At 40.8% G+C, this 17,416-nt stretch overlaps 1 protein-coding gene across 1 annotated transcript in view; it reads right to left on the reverse strand.

Moving 5' to 3' along the window:
* The window catches only part of Suclg2 (succinate-CoA ligase GDP-forming beta subunit), a 238,335-nt gene that overhangs the window by 100,061 nt on the left and 120,858 nt on the right, over positions 1 to 17,416 (reverse strand). Inside the window, exons 5-7 of the mRNA XM_021164922.2 lie at positions 13,136 to 13,288; positions 11,295 to 11,384; positions 3,671 to 3,767 (exon numbers count right to left, since the gene is read on the reverse strand). Coding sequence (XP_021020581.2) covers positions 3,671 to 3,767; positions 11,295 to 11,384; positions 13,136 to 13,288 — 340 coding nt within the window. The remainder of the gene's footprint in view (positions 1 to 3,670; positions 3,768 to 11,294; positions 11,385 to 13,135; positions 13,289 to 17,416) is intronic.

The raw sequence follows: 17,416 nt of genomic DNA on the forward strand, positions 1-17,416 counted from the left end.
TCCCTTGCCTACAGAATTACTGAATCAATGTTACTTCAAATGAATCAGGAAAGAAAGTACTTAAATTTCTCTTTAGTTACTGAAGCAACTATCTACTTTTGTTTCAACAGAGACTGATTCATTCCTGGAGAGATGCTTCACTTTAATGCTCTAGTTTTCACTAGGAAATGACCTTTCTCTTAAACCATGTGAGCACAGACCAACCACTGGCCTGGGCTGGATTCGTGACAAAACAAGGCTAATGAGAACCAGATGAAGTGTTGTCTATGGCTGCTAGACCAGTACAGTCAACACTGGGTACCATCTTTGCTGCCAGCACAGAGCCTGGGCAAGTGAGACCAATTCAGAGAAAGCAGGGCTGTTTCCTTCCATCTGGTGTCTCAGGGAGTAGATTTGGGCTCCACAGGCAGTAAGAGAGAAGCCTCATTCTTTATACACCACAGGGCAATCTGCACCTTGAACTCCTGTTAAGTGTGTAAGAGAATTAACCACTGGTAAACAAAAGCTAAGCCAAGGTTAATAGGCTTTCATAGGTCACTAGCAACCATTATAATCCTCAAGAGTCCTTAAACCACAATAAAACTCAGTGTCAAATTGCCCTTTGAATAAAGACTGTTAACCACATTGGAAGGAATGTTCTTAGGCTGAAATTCTTCCACATCTTTCCACTGGCGACTCAGCAGCTTTGATATTAATGATGGCCACTGCCATCAACAGGATGCTGTAAAAGTAGATAAACAATAAAGCAAATAAAAAAAAAAATGTTCCTGGGTAAGTAATGAGACAGGGAGCTAAGTCTCGCACAGAGAGATGGATGGCACAGTGGCTAGCTTTTAAGTCAAAACGTTTATGTGATCCTTAATTTTAGGAGCGTTTAAGCCTCCAAATTATAAGACAATAATTATATCAAAGTTTTCATGTGAAATGTTTTGTTAGTCACCTAGATGGAAATGATTTAAGCAGAGAGATTATAAATATTATCAACATTGCAGAGATCTAAATGACTGCATTTATAGCTCCTAAATAGAGGCCTGCTTTGCGGGACACAGCAGTGATGAAGAGCCAACTTTCACAACTGATCATTAATCACCATTTCCTAATTGGGTTTAATTTGTCTACTGCTCATTAGAGTTATAAACCAACACTCTCATTTATTGTGATTATAACTCAATAGCCAAACTTTTACGGTACAATGAACAAATTAATAGCTAAAGATAATTTTGGTCTTAAAAATACTATGTAAGACTTCTGCTTTAGTGAACTGTACATACAGGATGTGTTTTGTGATGATTCCTTAAAAGTATTTTTTAAAAAGTTTCATGTTCTTATTAATTAAAAAGCAAACTTTAGCCTTTGTAAAATTTGTGAACACCTTCCAAGAAGAGTCCCTTGTGTAGTCCCTGTCTCTACAGTGTGAATAAAATAATCCTACAGCAAAATATCTCCTGCTTCAGAGGAAGCCGTCTTTTCTCCCAGTCTTGTAAGTGTGTTCACTGCATGCACATGATCACATATGCACCGAGAGGTCAGAGATAACCTCAGGCTTCATTCCTTAAGTGTCATCCACGTGTGTTTTGAGCCGGAGTCTCTGACTACCCTGGAACTCATCAAGTAGCCCACTGAGCCTCATGGATGCTTTGTCTTTAGTGTGAGTTCCAGGAACAAACCTCTCTTCCTGCCTGCAAAGAAAGCACTTCCCAGACGGGTCTATCCTGCCAACCTCCTGCTTTTTTCAGCCATAGTCTTGCATTATGGTCCATGATGCTCTGAAAGACATGACTCTCTTGCCACTGGGAACAGTGAGCATCACAACCATGCTTGCCTCAGTATATTAAAGAGCCTTTACAGTAAATTCAGATAAGTAACCATCATGCATTGAGAAGCAGCCTGCAGTACTTGAGAAGGCAGTGTGAATGTGACTTGTGCTCTCAAAACCCGAGACCACTTCTAGGTTACTCTAACAAGGGCAAACTACTGGTTTAAAAGAACAACCAGAAAAAAACAGGCTCTACTTAGCCCAGCATGGCAGGGCAACCTTGCACACTGAGCTGAGAGGCAAGGGTTTCCATTCTATCATGCAGATCTAGCTTTCCATGAGAGTCAGGTTAAATGCCTGATCTTAATGACGGGAATAATGACTCTTATTTTTGCAGGGCTACTTGTGAAAGTCTAGCATAGAGCCTGGCATAGAAGTTCAAAAACAGGCATAACTTGTCTGCCTCCTCTCTCTATATAAAAGAGTGATGTTTTTATAATCACAGCAATTAAAAACTAATTAAAAACTAGAGAGAAGGGCCAGTCTTTAAGAACAATTGTTGCCCTTACAGCGGACCAGGTATGGTTTCCAATACCCATATGAGGTGGCTCACCAATGCCTGTAACTCAGCTCCAGAGGGACCAACGGACGAGCACTTTTGGCCTCCTCAGGGCCTATATATTCACTGAGGCACATAGACATTTCAATCTTAAAAAATAAAGCTTAAATAAACACAATTTGCATATAAAACAGTTCAGATACAATTTGGTGGTTATTCATGCAATACTGTACTTCAGCAACTTCCTTAGAGCTTGCCATTAGCTGGACACTGGTTTTTGTGGCAAACTCTTGTACTAGTTAAGAAGAGCAATGTCCTTTCATAAATATAGGGGAAGGCTCCACTTTATATCTCACTCTGGATGTATGACTCAATGCATCAATCTGTAATATGGGTATCATTTTTAACAATTTTATTAATACTAATAAAAGTTTTTGTCGTTTTTAATCTGAAGCCTAAGCAGGAATGTGTGTAGATGTGTAGTCAGAATATGACAGATGCAGAATTTGAATTTGTCCTGAGGTTTCTCTGAGTTCCAAAGATAGTGTTTTGGGTTTTCTGACTTTGCCTACAAAGCCTCTACTAAGGAAAAATGCCTGGGTCTTGACAGTGCTCTTTGTACACATCTGTTCAGCTCCTTCTTCCTACTCAATGGCAAAGCCAGCGGTCACAATACATGGAAAGAGTCCAAGTCTGTGGCACGTACATTCTGGCTTGAATGATTCTATCTGCCATCCCACTCCTCAGTTCCAAGCTTTTGCTATGACTACATCTTCATTCATATTCAAGAAATCCTGCAGTGGTGACATTTGCTGAGGCATACAACAGTGGTACAATATTGCTACAAGAGAAAGCATCCCTCAAACAACTCCTTTGCCTAAAGCGAACAAGGCAAGTGTGTTACCTACAGAGTGATGATAGTGGCTTCGTCTAGATGGTAGACGTCCTGTTCAGGACGGGAGGCAAAACTGTGCACAGTTTGCAAATTCAAGATCACCAAGTTTAGAAAAAGCAGGTGCAGCTCTAAGCCCAAGGACAGTGATACCCACCCACACTCAAATCCCTCTATCAGCAGTGACTGCTGAAAAATGAGGGCTCTGTTGTCTGATGCACGGACTCATGGCAGCTGAAGCCAAGCAGGAAGTAGCTCCTTGGGAGGCTTGGCATTTGAGTACAGCACACCCAAATGTTGAACACCATCATGGGAGCGCGGGAAATGATCAGAAGTTAAATTACTGAAAGAAATGAACTCAGAGCTGGTGCAGCTTTTGGAGATTATTTTGCAAGTTACTTTAGAGTTTCTATGCATAATTATAGAAGTCCATTTGCACTTCTTTCCTTCTGCTGTCTGTTACCTTGTCCTTCTGGAGTTTCACCAAAGGGGTTCACTTCCACCTGAGTGGCATCAATCTTCAGGAAGAGATGGTACAGCTTTTTAATCTGATCTGCAGCCTGCATGATCAAGTGAGATGGAGTTACATCCAAGCAATACAACAAAGTTTATTTTGCTTCATTAACGAAATCTTAAAAATAGCAAATTATGTCTTTATTTTCAGTTAGGTTTTCTAAAGGGAAAAATTGTAAAACATAATTATTTTAATTTCCACTGCTATTCATTAGAACAGACTGCTCAACTTTCCTCCAGACACTAAGAGAGACCATTATCAAGAAAACAAAATATTTTCTGTGCAGCCTAAAAGTGCTATTAATCCTTTTGTGAATTATCATGTCCCTATTAGTCATGTTAGACTGCAGTATAAGCTACAATCACTAATACAAACAGGCTTCATTTAAGTAAAAAGGTAAACAGGCTTTTGAGGATTTATAATGACAAGGTTTTCCTTATTATGCAGGAATAAAATGGTTATTATATTCATCAACCCAGGACTATAATCTGCACAGAAATTCCTGAGTGTCTGATGGAAACTTTGAGACAGAAAGATGAAGATCTCAAACAACAGAGCAGCCTCAGAACCATGCAGCCTCCACTGCACACAGTGAGTCCTAGAGGCAAAGACCACAGAGAGCATTTATATGCAAGTCTCCTAACATTACCCAGGCTGCCTTCTCAGCCAACACACAATCACTGCTTATCCCAGGGCAGGCTGCTCCTCATCAACTTTCCAGGAGAGTCCACACTGACAAGTGTGTGCAACTACAGTTGCATGAAGGGTGGAACTCATTCTTGGCCTTCTTTTACTTCCCTGTTGCCACCGACGCCCACCATGCCAGCCCTGCAGTATGTGCCATCAGAGCCAGTGTGACCCTGCCCCTTTCTGGCATAACAGAGCATTTCACACCTATGGGATTAGTTTCAGAGTTGCTGAGCCAGCCGGCTTGAAGCTCTGCCTGGTCGAGGGGTTGAGGAGATGAGGAAATGGGGCAAAGGAAGGGAGAAGCTGGGACCTCTCTGCTCCTTCAGTCTTAACTCTCCTCGTCCTTATAACACCTACGAATGAAATCCCTAAATACGAGTTCAGACTGGGTCAATAATGAAAGTCAGCCCAGGTTTGACTAAAGCTCTTCAACTTTAAAGCTCTCATACTATTTGAATCTTAAACTATTTCAGGTCTATGTGTAGATTTTATTAAATCCTAGTTGAAATCTGATGTACAAAAATAAAGAAATGCATCCAAAGTGTAAGGCATATGTATGAATGTATGTATGTATGTATGTATGTATGTGCATCTTGAGCTCAGGTTCCAGGAAGCTACCCAGACTAACCCTCAAGTTGTTACACAGCCTTGATTGGCCTCAAGCTTGTGACCTTTCTGCCTCAACCACCCTGGGCAGTAGGACGGCCACATTTGCTATTATACTAGAACGAGACAAATTCTTTTTACTCTTAAATATTTTATGGGTAGGTAACACATATAAAGGCTATAAGGCTCCGATTTGTCAGGGCTTCTCAAGATTCTACTTCCCAATCACAGCTTCCAGGTCCTCTGACACAGATACTGATGCCCTCGGATGTGTCTGAGACACATTCTTATGTACACACTAAGATGCACACTTCCCAGCTTCACAGAACAACAAAAGCCTCTATCCTTATTAATAGAAACCTTCACTGGCAGGATAAATAGGCCACTGCTTTAATTGTGAGATCATATTTTATTGCATGCTATACTATCATTCATTATATTTATCACCTAAATAATGACCATATGGATTGTTTCTAATAGCTTCATTTACTTAAAATGTCATCTTTTTTGTCTCCGTAGATATGTAATACCTGTGACTAAGCATTTATGGGGTAAACCCCATAGCAGTGCAGAATGGATGAAAACATTTTATTTATTATTTGTTGTATGTATGGATGGATATATGCATATTATTTGCACGAGTGTGGCTGTATGCGCATGTGTTTGTACATGACTAGGATGGTATATATATATATATATATATATATATATATATATATATATATATATGTAGAAGCCTGGAAGCTACCCTGAAGCTACCCTGAATGACCAGAAGCCAGTGCAGGAAGATTCTCCACTCACACCCATCCACCATCTGCATCATGCCAGGCACTGTGAGGGACAGCAGGTATTTGTAGTTTTAACAAAAATCCCATACAATGAATGAGTTTAAGCATCATTCCAGCTCTTAAGAGACAGTTGTATTTTCCTTTCTGTGGATTTTGTAAATGTTTCTGTTGAGATTTAGGTTTTTTAATCATTAATTTAAAGGAAGTCTTTTTATGTGAATAAAATTTGCTCTTTATTCCATAAAAACTGCAAATACATTCATCTTTCAACCATGTTTGTGCTCCTCCTGCTGCAGGGAAATCTAAGGACAATCACACCACTCATGTCGCATGGCTTCTGGGTTTGCAGACTTTCAAAAGGTCAGAATCATTTTGGAAGTACTTTAAAAGATCTCTAGCAATTTTTCTAGTTTACTTTATTGTTTCTTGCTTTCAGTGTTGATACTTTTAAAAAGCCAACTAAACTATATTAAATTACAAAGCCAGTCACCCACAAATTCTGATATCTGAGGACCAGACGAAACCATAAGTACATGGGCAAAGCCACGTCAAGGACCACAGAGCCTCAGTCCCATGTGAAATGGCACAGCCTATCTTTGGTCCATGAGCTATGCTGCCAGAGTATAGCTGCACACTTCCCCCAGCATCCCAGCTTCCTCGGGGATGTTTACAGCCACAGACTGCTCTCTTACAGCATCATCCCATTCAGAGCCAAGCTAACTCCTCCTCCCTGGGCCAGTCAACCCCCTGCATTTCTGGGTTGATGCTAGGCTTTGGGCCTTCTTGGTGTGAGTCTGTCTGAGGGAGCACAGATCACCCAACCCTGTTGTCCCACATGTGTGTCTGAGTGCCTAGGACTAAGCTGTGCAGCATGCGGCAGTATCTTTGGGATTGGATCTTTGTTTCTGAGGTTGGACCCTGTTATGTTGCTGGGCTTGGCATTGTATCCATAATCTCAGGGGTTCATGACTCAGCCTCTCAGGGATCTGGGAACATATACATGTGACTCCATGTATGGCAGTACAGCTGTGTGCAGGCATGTGGAAAGGCCCTACTTACCCACACCCTGTGCCAGTTACTTCTATATTGACATTTAATACTCAATAAATTATTTAATGAGTAATTTATCAATAAGAACAAAGTAAGTAATAGAAATAACTTTGGTTCATAAGTAAGATCAAATACAACCATTTCAAAAAACTGTGGTAAAATTCAGAGAATACAGATTTTACCAAGGCAGCCATTGCCAGATGTCCACGCGCTCCTTTAGTTTCTAGGATCATCTCTTCATGATAGGATCAGTGACCTAAATTGCTGAACCGTTTGCCTATCTTGCCTGCCTCCTCTGCTCATGGCACCTTCATGACTTAAGGCAGCATCCTGAATCAGACGTTACACGTTATACACCGCTTCCATTAGCTCATGGGCCACCCACCCTTACTGTGTAAGCACACTGGGTACCCCTCCATAAATTCCAAGTCATGGACAGCTCACATTCATTCTCATTCTGTTTCTGCTTCTCTTCCTCCTCCCGCCCACTTCTTCCTGCCCTCCCTCCCCTTCCCTGCCCAGTTCATGTATTTTAGACCTGAGGAATGATTGCCACTATTCCACAAATCCCAAGAGAACAATGGCTATCTTTTGGTACTTTGGAAACAGCCAAGAAAAGGAAGTAACATGCAATCAGTGCCTGCTCAATGGGCAAATAAAGAGTCAAACCCACAAAGATGTCGGCCCCCAGTGGCAGCTATGACCCTGTCTCAAAGGTTTTATTATTTCTTTTCTTTCCTTGATAACTTAAAAATATCCTGGTAACCCAGGCTCCTTACTGACTATGACATATCACATTCAGAAACTGGGGAAATATAATTATGTCATTTAAGAATTACAAATAACCCTTAATTTTCTCTCACATATAGAGGTAGCAAGGGTATTTTAAGATATATTTAATATTATTATTATCATCTGTAGAGCTTTCTACTATGTTCAGAAGCTGAGCTTTCCAACCATGGGTCAACAGATTTGCCCACTCTGGGTTTTTCCTGCTGGCACATTATGACAGCTATTGTTAATTCCTAGAAGCATTCAATGTAGACAGCCTACATATGTGATTTACTTAGTCTTGCTCATGCCAAATGTATGTTACCTGTACATGTTATCTGTGTGCTATTACTGTGAGCTGTGCCAACAGAGGAGTGATCAAGGTACTATGTAATGGGGATTAGGGTTCTAACAAGGATGACTATAGACAAATGGGAGAAACATGACACACCCACTCCAGTGGAGTCTGCACGGCAAGCCCAAAAGCTTGGCCGCAGTCCTGAGACAAAAAGTTTCACGGAAACTTGTCTCCTGGAGAGTCTCTGGTGCCCCATAACCAGATTTGTCCCTGCAATACTATGGAAGGTCTTACATGCTCTATTGCAGTATTTTACTGGATAGGAGCTAGAAATCTCAGGGCTAGTTCAAAATAGTAAACTTAGAATTCCCATTACAAACATGAATGGCAGCCTACATTACATAGTAGTAGAAAGAAGGAGGGTTATGGTTTAAGGAGGAACTAGAGTATTGTATTATTCATGAAAAAGTTAGCAAGAGCGGAAACCCCCTGGTGCTGGGTTATACAATACACCAGAATTGCACCTAGGCATATTAGCCCTTTTACCTGGCTCCTGTCAATAGCTGACTTTAGATAGGACTGATCTTATCTCAGTTGTAAACACTGCCTGGTTCCTGTCAGTCTTTATGTATGCATTTCTGTTTTGTGTCAAATAACTTCAATGTACTTTGACTGATATGTCACCTAACTTTTTTGTTTTCTTCTATACTGTAAGTCTGATGTTCGCTTTGAGAAATTACATTCAGATACAGCACTCTCTCTGTGTCAGTGTCTGTCACTTTTCACTGACTTCTTGCCCACCTGCATACTGGGGCCCTGGTTCCCCATGGGTTGAGGGACTCACTGAGTCCAGTCCACAACAAGAACACACATGTGCGAATACAGAGGATGTGCATAGGTGACTGAATAAACTTGGAATGAAACATGGGACCAAATGGCTTCAGGGACCAATTTCTCTATATAAGCAGCCTTTAAATACATCTTTTAAAATGGTATATATTGTTAGCAGCCTCAGTCTAATAACATGAAACTAATCACTACAGCACAGAGCCCAAGACTCATCTAGCACCTTCCTTTGAACGAACTGCCTTCGTAGCAGTCTTCCGGTCTCAGAGAGGACACTTAGTTGTCTCTTCCTAGGACATAGTCCAGGAGGTCCTGATGTCTTCTACCACCTTGAGTCCTTTACTTTTCAACAGTCTTTACTTTGATTTTCAAATGAGCGGTGCCTTTTCTTCTGCTGAACACGTCTGACATTTCGCCCCACTGCACCCTTCCTTGACTTGCCCACATTACCAGTGACAATTCTGGAGATGATGCAAACATCACTGTTGCATTGGAACAAGAATGTTCAACTAAGCTCAGGGAAGTGCCAGTTCTATCTGCAGGTCTCATGCCCAAGCATTAACCTAACCACAGAAGGGAAATATTGTAAGGCTGGTGAGATGACACAGCGGCAAAGATCCTTACTGTTGGACCTGATGATTTCAGCTCAATCCCTAGACCCACATGGTAGAAAGAGAAATGACTCCAGTAAGTTGTCCTCTGATCACGCTCACTGTGGCACATATACAAACAAATAGAATACTAAGGAACATATTCTAAATGACTATTGCAGCTGCCCAAACACCTAAATCTTATTTTCTTGTCATTATTCCCCAAACTATAAAATATGGCAGCTGTTTAAAGAGCACAGACACCGTAAGGGGTATAAAACACCTGGGAGAAAAGTATGTAGGTTATAAGCAAATACTAAGCCATTCTCTAGAAGGGACTTGAGGATGAATTAGATTGCTGTATCCTACGGGGTCCTGAAGACAATCCTCCCTGGGCACTGTGGGGCAACTTATTATTTATCCATTGGGCAGCCCCAGGCCAGTGAATACACATATACTAAAGAAGCCTCTTGGAGTTAAGGAGGAGGGAGAGGGGCAGGAAGGGGCAGGAAGTTCTTCTGACTTAGCTGTGGGAAGAAGCTCGCCTGTTTCCACACATCGTCACCTGTCACGGATTGGAACAAAGGCAGACCCTGGATGTTCATGAAAAATTCTGCCCCACCAAAGCTTGGAGTACTACTGTTCTGTCCTCAAACCAAAAAGATATGACTACTAAATTAATATATTTTTGGTTGTTCTGAGTGAACAACCTTGCCTTCATGCCATCAATAACATTTCAAATGCCCATTGGCTGCAAAAGAATAGCAATTGGTTAAGTAATGTGCACTGTTAATAAATACAGTGATAATCTTGCTTGTTTGTGGGGCTTAGGAGTAAGTCGGGGGTCTTGCACATGTAAGGCAGGTACTCTTCCCACACCCCAGAAGCACTGTGAATAACTGCTCTATACAGCACTCAACTCAAACCCTACAATATACCTCTCAGCTAGTAGTCACTCTCTCCATTATACAGATGCTGGAAGTAAATTCTTAGTGTAATGAGTGTGCATGTGCCAAGCGGCACCAGCAGTACTGTAAGGAAACATTACAAGCCCATCAGTGAGAGAGAGGCTGGGGCAGCAGCTTAGTAAGCAGAGCACTTGCCTAGCACGCTCGGGACCCTGAGCTGGATCCCCAAGATCACCTCTCCAAGGTGCCAGGTGCAGGACTGTAATCCCAAGGCCTAGGAGGCAGCACCAAGAGGTCAGAAGTTTAAAACATCCCTGAGATACATGAGACCCTGTCTCAAAACCACAGTAACAAATATCACCAAACAGCATGGAGTTCATGAACTACATGCAGCACACATACAGACCTCTATTATATACATGTATATCTGATCATATACATATCATCGATGTACAGGGCACACTTGTATCATATTTTCACATACATACACAATCGCAAATACACACACACATACATATACATATGCATTATAAACCTGCAGTACACAAACATATAAATTCCCTCATATATATGTATGCATAGATATTTCTCACATAAAAATGTATGCATGCACACACATTGTATGCATGTAATCATACACACATCATAAAACTATAAGCACACACTATCATATATGTATATATAACACTATCATATATGTATACGTAATATATACACATATGCATATATATGTATACAACTCTTTCTCATACTGATACACATCTCTATATCACTGCATACATACATACACATTTACAGCATATACACAGAATTTACACATACACACACACAAACCATTTCGATCAGATACATATACATACATCACCTCTTGCAACAGGAGAAAATAGTTTCTTGATCATAAACAATTTGGCGAAAGTTTCAGACACAACCATCTTGTGTCAGTCACAAACATCAGCAGCAATTAAACAAGTCTCTGCAATATTTCCTGAAACAAGGCAAACATGCTGTCTCCCAAAGGCTTTGTACCTGGTTTTTCAGAGACCCAAGGAAGCCCAGATTTTCTGCCATGCGCTGGGCCTGGCTATCCTTTATCCCTTCAAAGATGTCAATCTGCTCCTAGTGAAAATATATGAAATGAACAAAATTCAGAAGTCCAGTGAGAAGATTTAAACCTGAAAGCGAAGACTTAAAGCACTTTCTGGAAAGTAAGTAATTAAAGTGTGGCACCCTTCCACTGAGCTCCAAGCGAGGCTACTGCGGCTGCCTATGGGGCACGTTTTAATTAGCAGGCCATCATGAAACAGCTCTTCCAAAAACTATATAATTCTTCAAGGTGGCATGCTGACAAGACGATCTAATGCCAGTTTTCACTTTTAATTACTACACAGATGGCATTGATGAATATTTAGTCAGTTAATTTTTGTGACATCTTTTGGAAGGCATCCAAAAAAAAGGCTTTGGTGCCTAATATTGCTGTTAAGTTTGGAGTTGTCATACACAGGTTAAATATTATCTTAAGACTTGAACACTTTATTCATATGAAAATTATTAATAATAGTTTCACTCTACAAAGTGATCTGCTGTCAAAAAACAATGAATGCTATTCATGTGTATTAGTTCATGAATTATGATAGCAAATGAGACTGTTTTAGATAAAGTTAATTTTGGAAATGGCTAGACATTATGAGTAAGCCTGTGTATAAAGCTTCAATTAAACTTCCAAAGCAGTTAATCTATGTAATTCTGATGAGACTATTTTTAGAACAATCATTGGTGTTAGTACAGTATATTGAAAATCAGATTCAGAAAATAGGATTCTTCCCCTACTTAACGGGAAACAAAACACTTTCTAAAGGAAATAATGTTTCTTGTAGAAAACTCTAAAGAAATTGGGCATTAGGAACCAAGATTAAAAACTGGGTTTACTATTCCAAATGGGTGTTTTCTGCTATAGATGAGAATGTTAACTGATTAATCCTTATGATGCTACAGGATAAAAACCAAGGTAGTAGTATGTTATTTTTTAAACTGACGCTAAAGGCTTGTGACAGACTTACTCCCTACTTGAATCTGACTACTCATCTCTCTGAAACTGATCTTAGTAGGAAGCTTTCAAGGACTGAAACAACAGATTAGAATGTGAACGTCTGAATGCCTGTTCTTCTCTGGACAGTCTAAAGTTCAGTATCGACTCGATGGGGCCTGGATCACAAAAGTCTCTGGTATGTCTGTGAGGAAGTGACTACACTAAGAAAACTGGAGAGCAAAGTCTCACCCTCAGAGTGGGAGGTATCATCATCTCAGTCTGGTCCAAAAGGAGAAAGTGTAGCAGCACCAGCAGCCATCTCCCTCTGCTTCCCGACATGACATGACCAGCTGCCTCCGGCTCCTGCTGCCCTGCCTTTCCTGCCAGGATGGACTGTACCCTCAAACTATGGGCCACAATAAACCATTCCTTAAGTTACTTTGACAGGAGTTTGTCACAGCAAGCTAACTAACTAATACACAGACTAACCCACACCCAGTTCCACAAGAGAAAGTGTCTAGACCATAACCACTGTTTAAGACAGGAGTCCACCCAGTAGAAAGGGAGACAGAGCAGTGTTCTCCTGTTGGCTATTTCTTGAGTCAGACTGGAAAGAAAAAATGATGCAGAAAGAAAAAGTAGGAAAGAGAAGACAGGGAGGAGAAAGGAAAGAAAAGAGAAGCCTTTGAATACTAGACACTTCAATTCTGCCTGACGAGATTCAACATCTTCACCTCACATCTCCGCAATAGGTCCAGTGCTCCCTGCCTCAGACTCCACAACAAATGTTGAGCAGTTACTACACTAACATTCAGTTACATGGCCAGCTAATCAAACATACCTTAAAGATGAGTTCTGGACTGGAAGCTGCCACTTCCTCGATATCAACGCCCCCCTGAGGACTGCCCACTATCACAGGGCCATTATGGGACCGGTCCATTAGAATGGCCAAGTACGTTTCTCTAGAAATATCCAGGGCTTCAGCAACCATCACCTGTGATCACAAGAATGAAAAGTCCAGTTAACTTTGTGTAGAGCACATTTGAGCTGCTTGTGTATTCAAAATATCTTGTTTCATTATTTGATCTGACCAACATGTCTCTTCTCCTCCCTTCTTCATATCCTGTTATTCAAATTTTAAGTCTAAGTTGAATAGCAATGTGCAAACTACTCATGACCTAAGGGCAGAGAGTTAAGATTCTATGAAACCATCCTATTTTCTATTTCCTACAGAGCAGTAGCTGGTAGTGATGACAGCGATTGTGGATCTCGTGCGAAGTGCTGCCTCACACCCACTCCTCTCCTGAGCGACATGTAACACAATGTCACAGAGTCAGACAAAAATGCCTGATATATGTCTATATGTGTGTACATATGTATGCATTAAATAGCACCTCTAATACGCTTAAGAATTTAAAGTTTCTATAAGCCTGTACCCTCGCTCTTGAGAATATGGAATTGACACTTTTTGCTTACTCCTCCACTACATTCAAATAAAACTTTAAGTCAACAGAAAACAGGAAGAATGGAAAAACTTAAAAGGAGAAAGCAGCGTTGGGAGGCTGAGACTAGAGGAACACACCATGCTGAGCCCCACCGTGTAAATCAGGCTGGAGGCTGCAGGAACCAGGGACCCAGGAATGCCAACAAGCACGGGAGAGGGAGTCTCTGCACCACAGTGCTCTCTGCAGACATCTACCAAGCATCAGCAGGAAGTAATACCATCAACAACAATCTTGTTGTACATGTAAAATTAAATTAATATGGGAAAATAAAGCTCCAATCCCTATAATAACTGCTACTGAAAAAGAGGAGAAAACATTAGGTGGAAATCTAAAAATATATAAATATCTCCAACCTATATTCTGAGTACTATGTAACTGTGAAAGCAGAAATCAAGGCAGAGCTAAGAACAGTGTCCACTTTCTTAATGGACACTGAGGTCTAACATAGCAAACACTGATTTTCCCCAAACTAATATAGCAGTTTAACACAATTTCTATTGAAAGTTCAGCAAGAGATGTTTTTCTATCAACTAAGGCAATTATTATTTTAAGAATCGTATGATAAGGTACAAGAACAGGATACAGCACACTGAGGAAAAAAAAGGAATGAAATGAGAAAAGCAGTGTCCACAGTGTAAAACATACTGGATGCTACAGCAATTAAGTGGCAGTAGCAGGGGACTCCATGAATACAGCCAGCTAACGTTTGACAATGGCACAAAAGCAATACAACAAAGGAAAACCACATCTCTTTAAAGGGGGTAAACACACAAGTGAACATCCACAGGGAAAACACAAAGCATGGGCCTAAGGCTGCCACCTTAATCAAAAGTTACTGAAAACCAACACACACAGAAGAAAAGGAAAAACCACTACAATCTTAACAGAAAGCCTTGTTCTTAGAATGTACCAAGAGCCCAGTCCACAAAAGAACAGTGATATTTTGAACTTCATCAAAACTAAATATTTTTATTCCCCATGAAGCTCTCCTCCACTAAGATGATGATGCAAATCACAGCAACAGAACCTGCTGACACAGTACACACGCAACAAGCTGAAGCTGAGCCCTTCAGCCTTTCAAGGAAAAGCATGGTCCCTGCTGAGGAGTGTGCCACTGTGACTCCTGGTCCCTCTTAATGTATTGACAGCAAGCACAGCCTTCAGGGACAGCCTACAAATGACAAATGAGCAAATGAAGTCTGGATCTGTAGCTTCAAGGGCTGTGGCATTTTAAATTAGAGTGAAATAGCACTGCATATTTACAAAACTGGCTAAAATTTTAAGCAATGACTACCAAATGTTGGCTAGAATGTGGAGAACCCCAGTCACTGTACATCACAGATGGCACTGCCAAATATTTGACAGTTTCTAAAACAAAATAAAACAAAATCAACTGATCATACAACTACACATAACTCAAAATTTATCCCCCAAATAAAGAACTATCTACACCAAAATCTGTTCATAAATGTATAGACCGCTTTGATGTGTAAAGGGCAGCTTAAAACAATGGAGATATTAATATATGATGAGTTAAGGAATTGTGGAACATGCATATTACAGAATATTATATAACAATGAAAGGATACAATCTCCATAAATCACTGGAAAAAAGCCGATTCTCAAAGGTTACAGTATATAATTTAATTTCTACAACATTTCTAGAAAGGTTTATGTCCCTCCACATTCATGTGCTGTACCCTCATTTCCACTGAGATGCTATTTAAAGGCAGATCCTCGAGAGGAAAACATCAGTATGGTAAAGACCGTAGGAGTGGGGTTTGTGCCTTTTTAAAGGGGAACTCAGAGCTCCCTTGGCCTTCCAAGTATACAGAAACACAATGGAAATTTGACCCTCTCCTCACCAAAGATAAAATCTGAGAGAGACTTTACTTAGACTTTCTGTTCTCTAGATAGTGAGCACACCCAGGTTGTGGTAGTCACAGCATTCAACATTTTCTATTACCGAAGCATTTAGGTATATATTAATGTATTTAAATTATAACACTCCTATATAGCACGCTACTAACAACCTGAGGCATGGGCCAGGAAAAGCTGGAACATCACTAAACACAACAACAAAAGGAAGAAGGGAATCTGCAAGAAACACCGTTGCTGATATCTGGGAACTCAGCACCACATGTGGGGCCTGGGAGAATCTCAGTGCCAATATCAATCTATGCAGGTTCTCAAACGCAGGAAGACTATACCACAATATATTGTGTATCCTGGCTCTAGTGAGAAGCCCGAAGGATACTGTCTGATGACTTTAATCCCTGAACTCAACCCAGCTCAAGGAAGACAATGCAGTGAGTACTACATATCCTGGAAAGGGGAAAGCAGGGCCCTGCTGTCACTATATCTGGGGCCATCAATGGATTCTCCAGATGCCTGTCTTGAAAATGAAAGGAACATGTCAGGCAGTAGTGGTGCACACTTTAATCCCAGCTCTTGGGAGGCAGAGGCAGGCAGATTTTTGAGTTCAAGGCCAGCCTGGTCTACAGAGTGAGTTCCAGGACAGCCAAAAAGAAAAAGAAAATGAAAGGAACAGTCAGGTATGAAGTCTCCAGCGTTTCCTAAAGTCAGAATATTCTGAATCTCCACTGTCACACTGTCTATGAAACACTTAAAACAAATATATATAATTAACGTGCTGGTTAAATACTAATTACTCTCAGTGACTACAAGATTATCCTTCTAGCAAAAAAAGAAGAAGAGGAGGAGGGAGGAGAGGAGGAAGAAGAAGAGGAGTAAGAAGAAGAGGAAGAGGAGGAGGAGGAGGAAGAGGAGAAGGAGGACGACCACAACGATGAAGACAATGGTAAGGACACATTACCAGGTGCAGTGACTTGGGGAAAGGTGTAACTCTGCAGTCCATTGCTCAGCCTGCTCTGGAGGAGAATCACAAGTACAGGCCATTTCTTGCTGCATAGCAAATTTGCAGCTCGCCTGGGCTACGAGAAAGCGTATCTCAAAAACCCAATCCCAACAGAGGAAGCAGAACTACAGCACTAACACATGAGCGCTGTCACAGAGACAGGACACAGCCTGGGCGTCCGAAGAGGACCAAGAGCACCGCAGTTCCTTCCAAGCTGGGAGTGCATAATTCTTTCATTCTGACTCTTATTCTATTGGAATTGTTACATGTTCTTGAATTACAGTAAAAATAGACTTAAAAATAAATGACTCTGTTTTTTATTTTTTCTGGTGATGCCTCAATTCTCAAGAACATGCTTATCTCCAGCGAGTCAGGGACTTAGCTACAAGCCACTTTTCTGTAGAATTTTATTACTATGTACTGTGAATCTGCTTTGAGTAGACACTTTTATATGCTTTTTAAAAGTTTCACAAATTCTAATCTACAGTTACATGTGTCCAATAAAATACCAATTCCCTACAAACACAGTGCTAACTATGCTATCTATGGACAAATTCTGAGTAAGTTATGCACGTGACTGCTCATCATCAGATGTAAAGGAAGTAAAAATAGAGTTCCGGTCTGAACAGGAACCAATCAACCCCGAGGCTGACAGAGCCTGCATCTGCCAGACAGACCAACACTCAGCTTTTGGGTGTACTCCTTAGCATCTGAGATGACTTGGCGTTTCAGTAGATGA

The sequence above is a fragment of the Mus caroli genome, chromosome 6 (genome assembly GCF_900094665.2).
Source record: "Mus caroli chromosome 6, CAROLI_EIJ_v1.1, whole genome shotgun sequence".
In the NCBI taxonomy this organism is placed as follows: domain Eukaryota; kingdom Metazoa; phylum Chordata; class Mammalia; order Rodentia; family Muridae; genus Mus; species Mus caroli.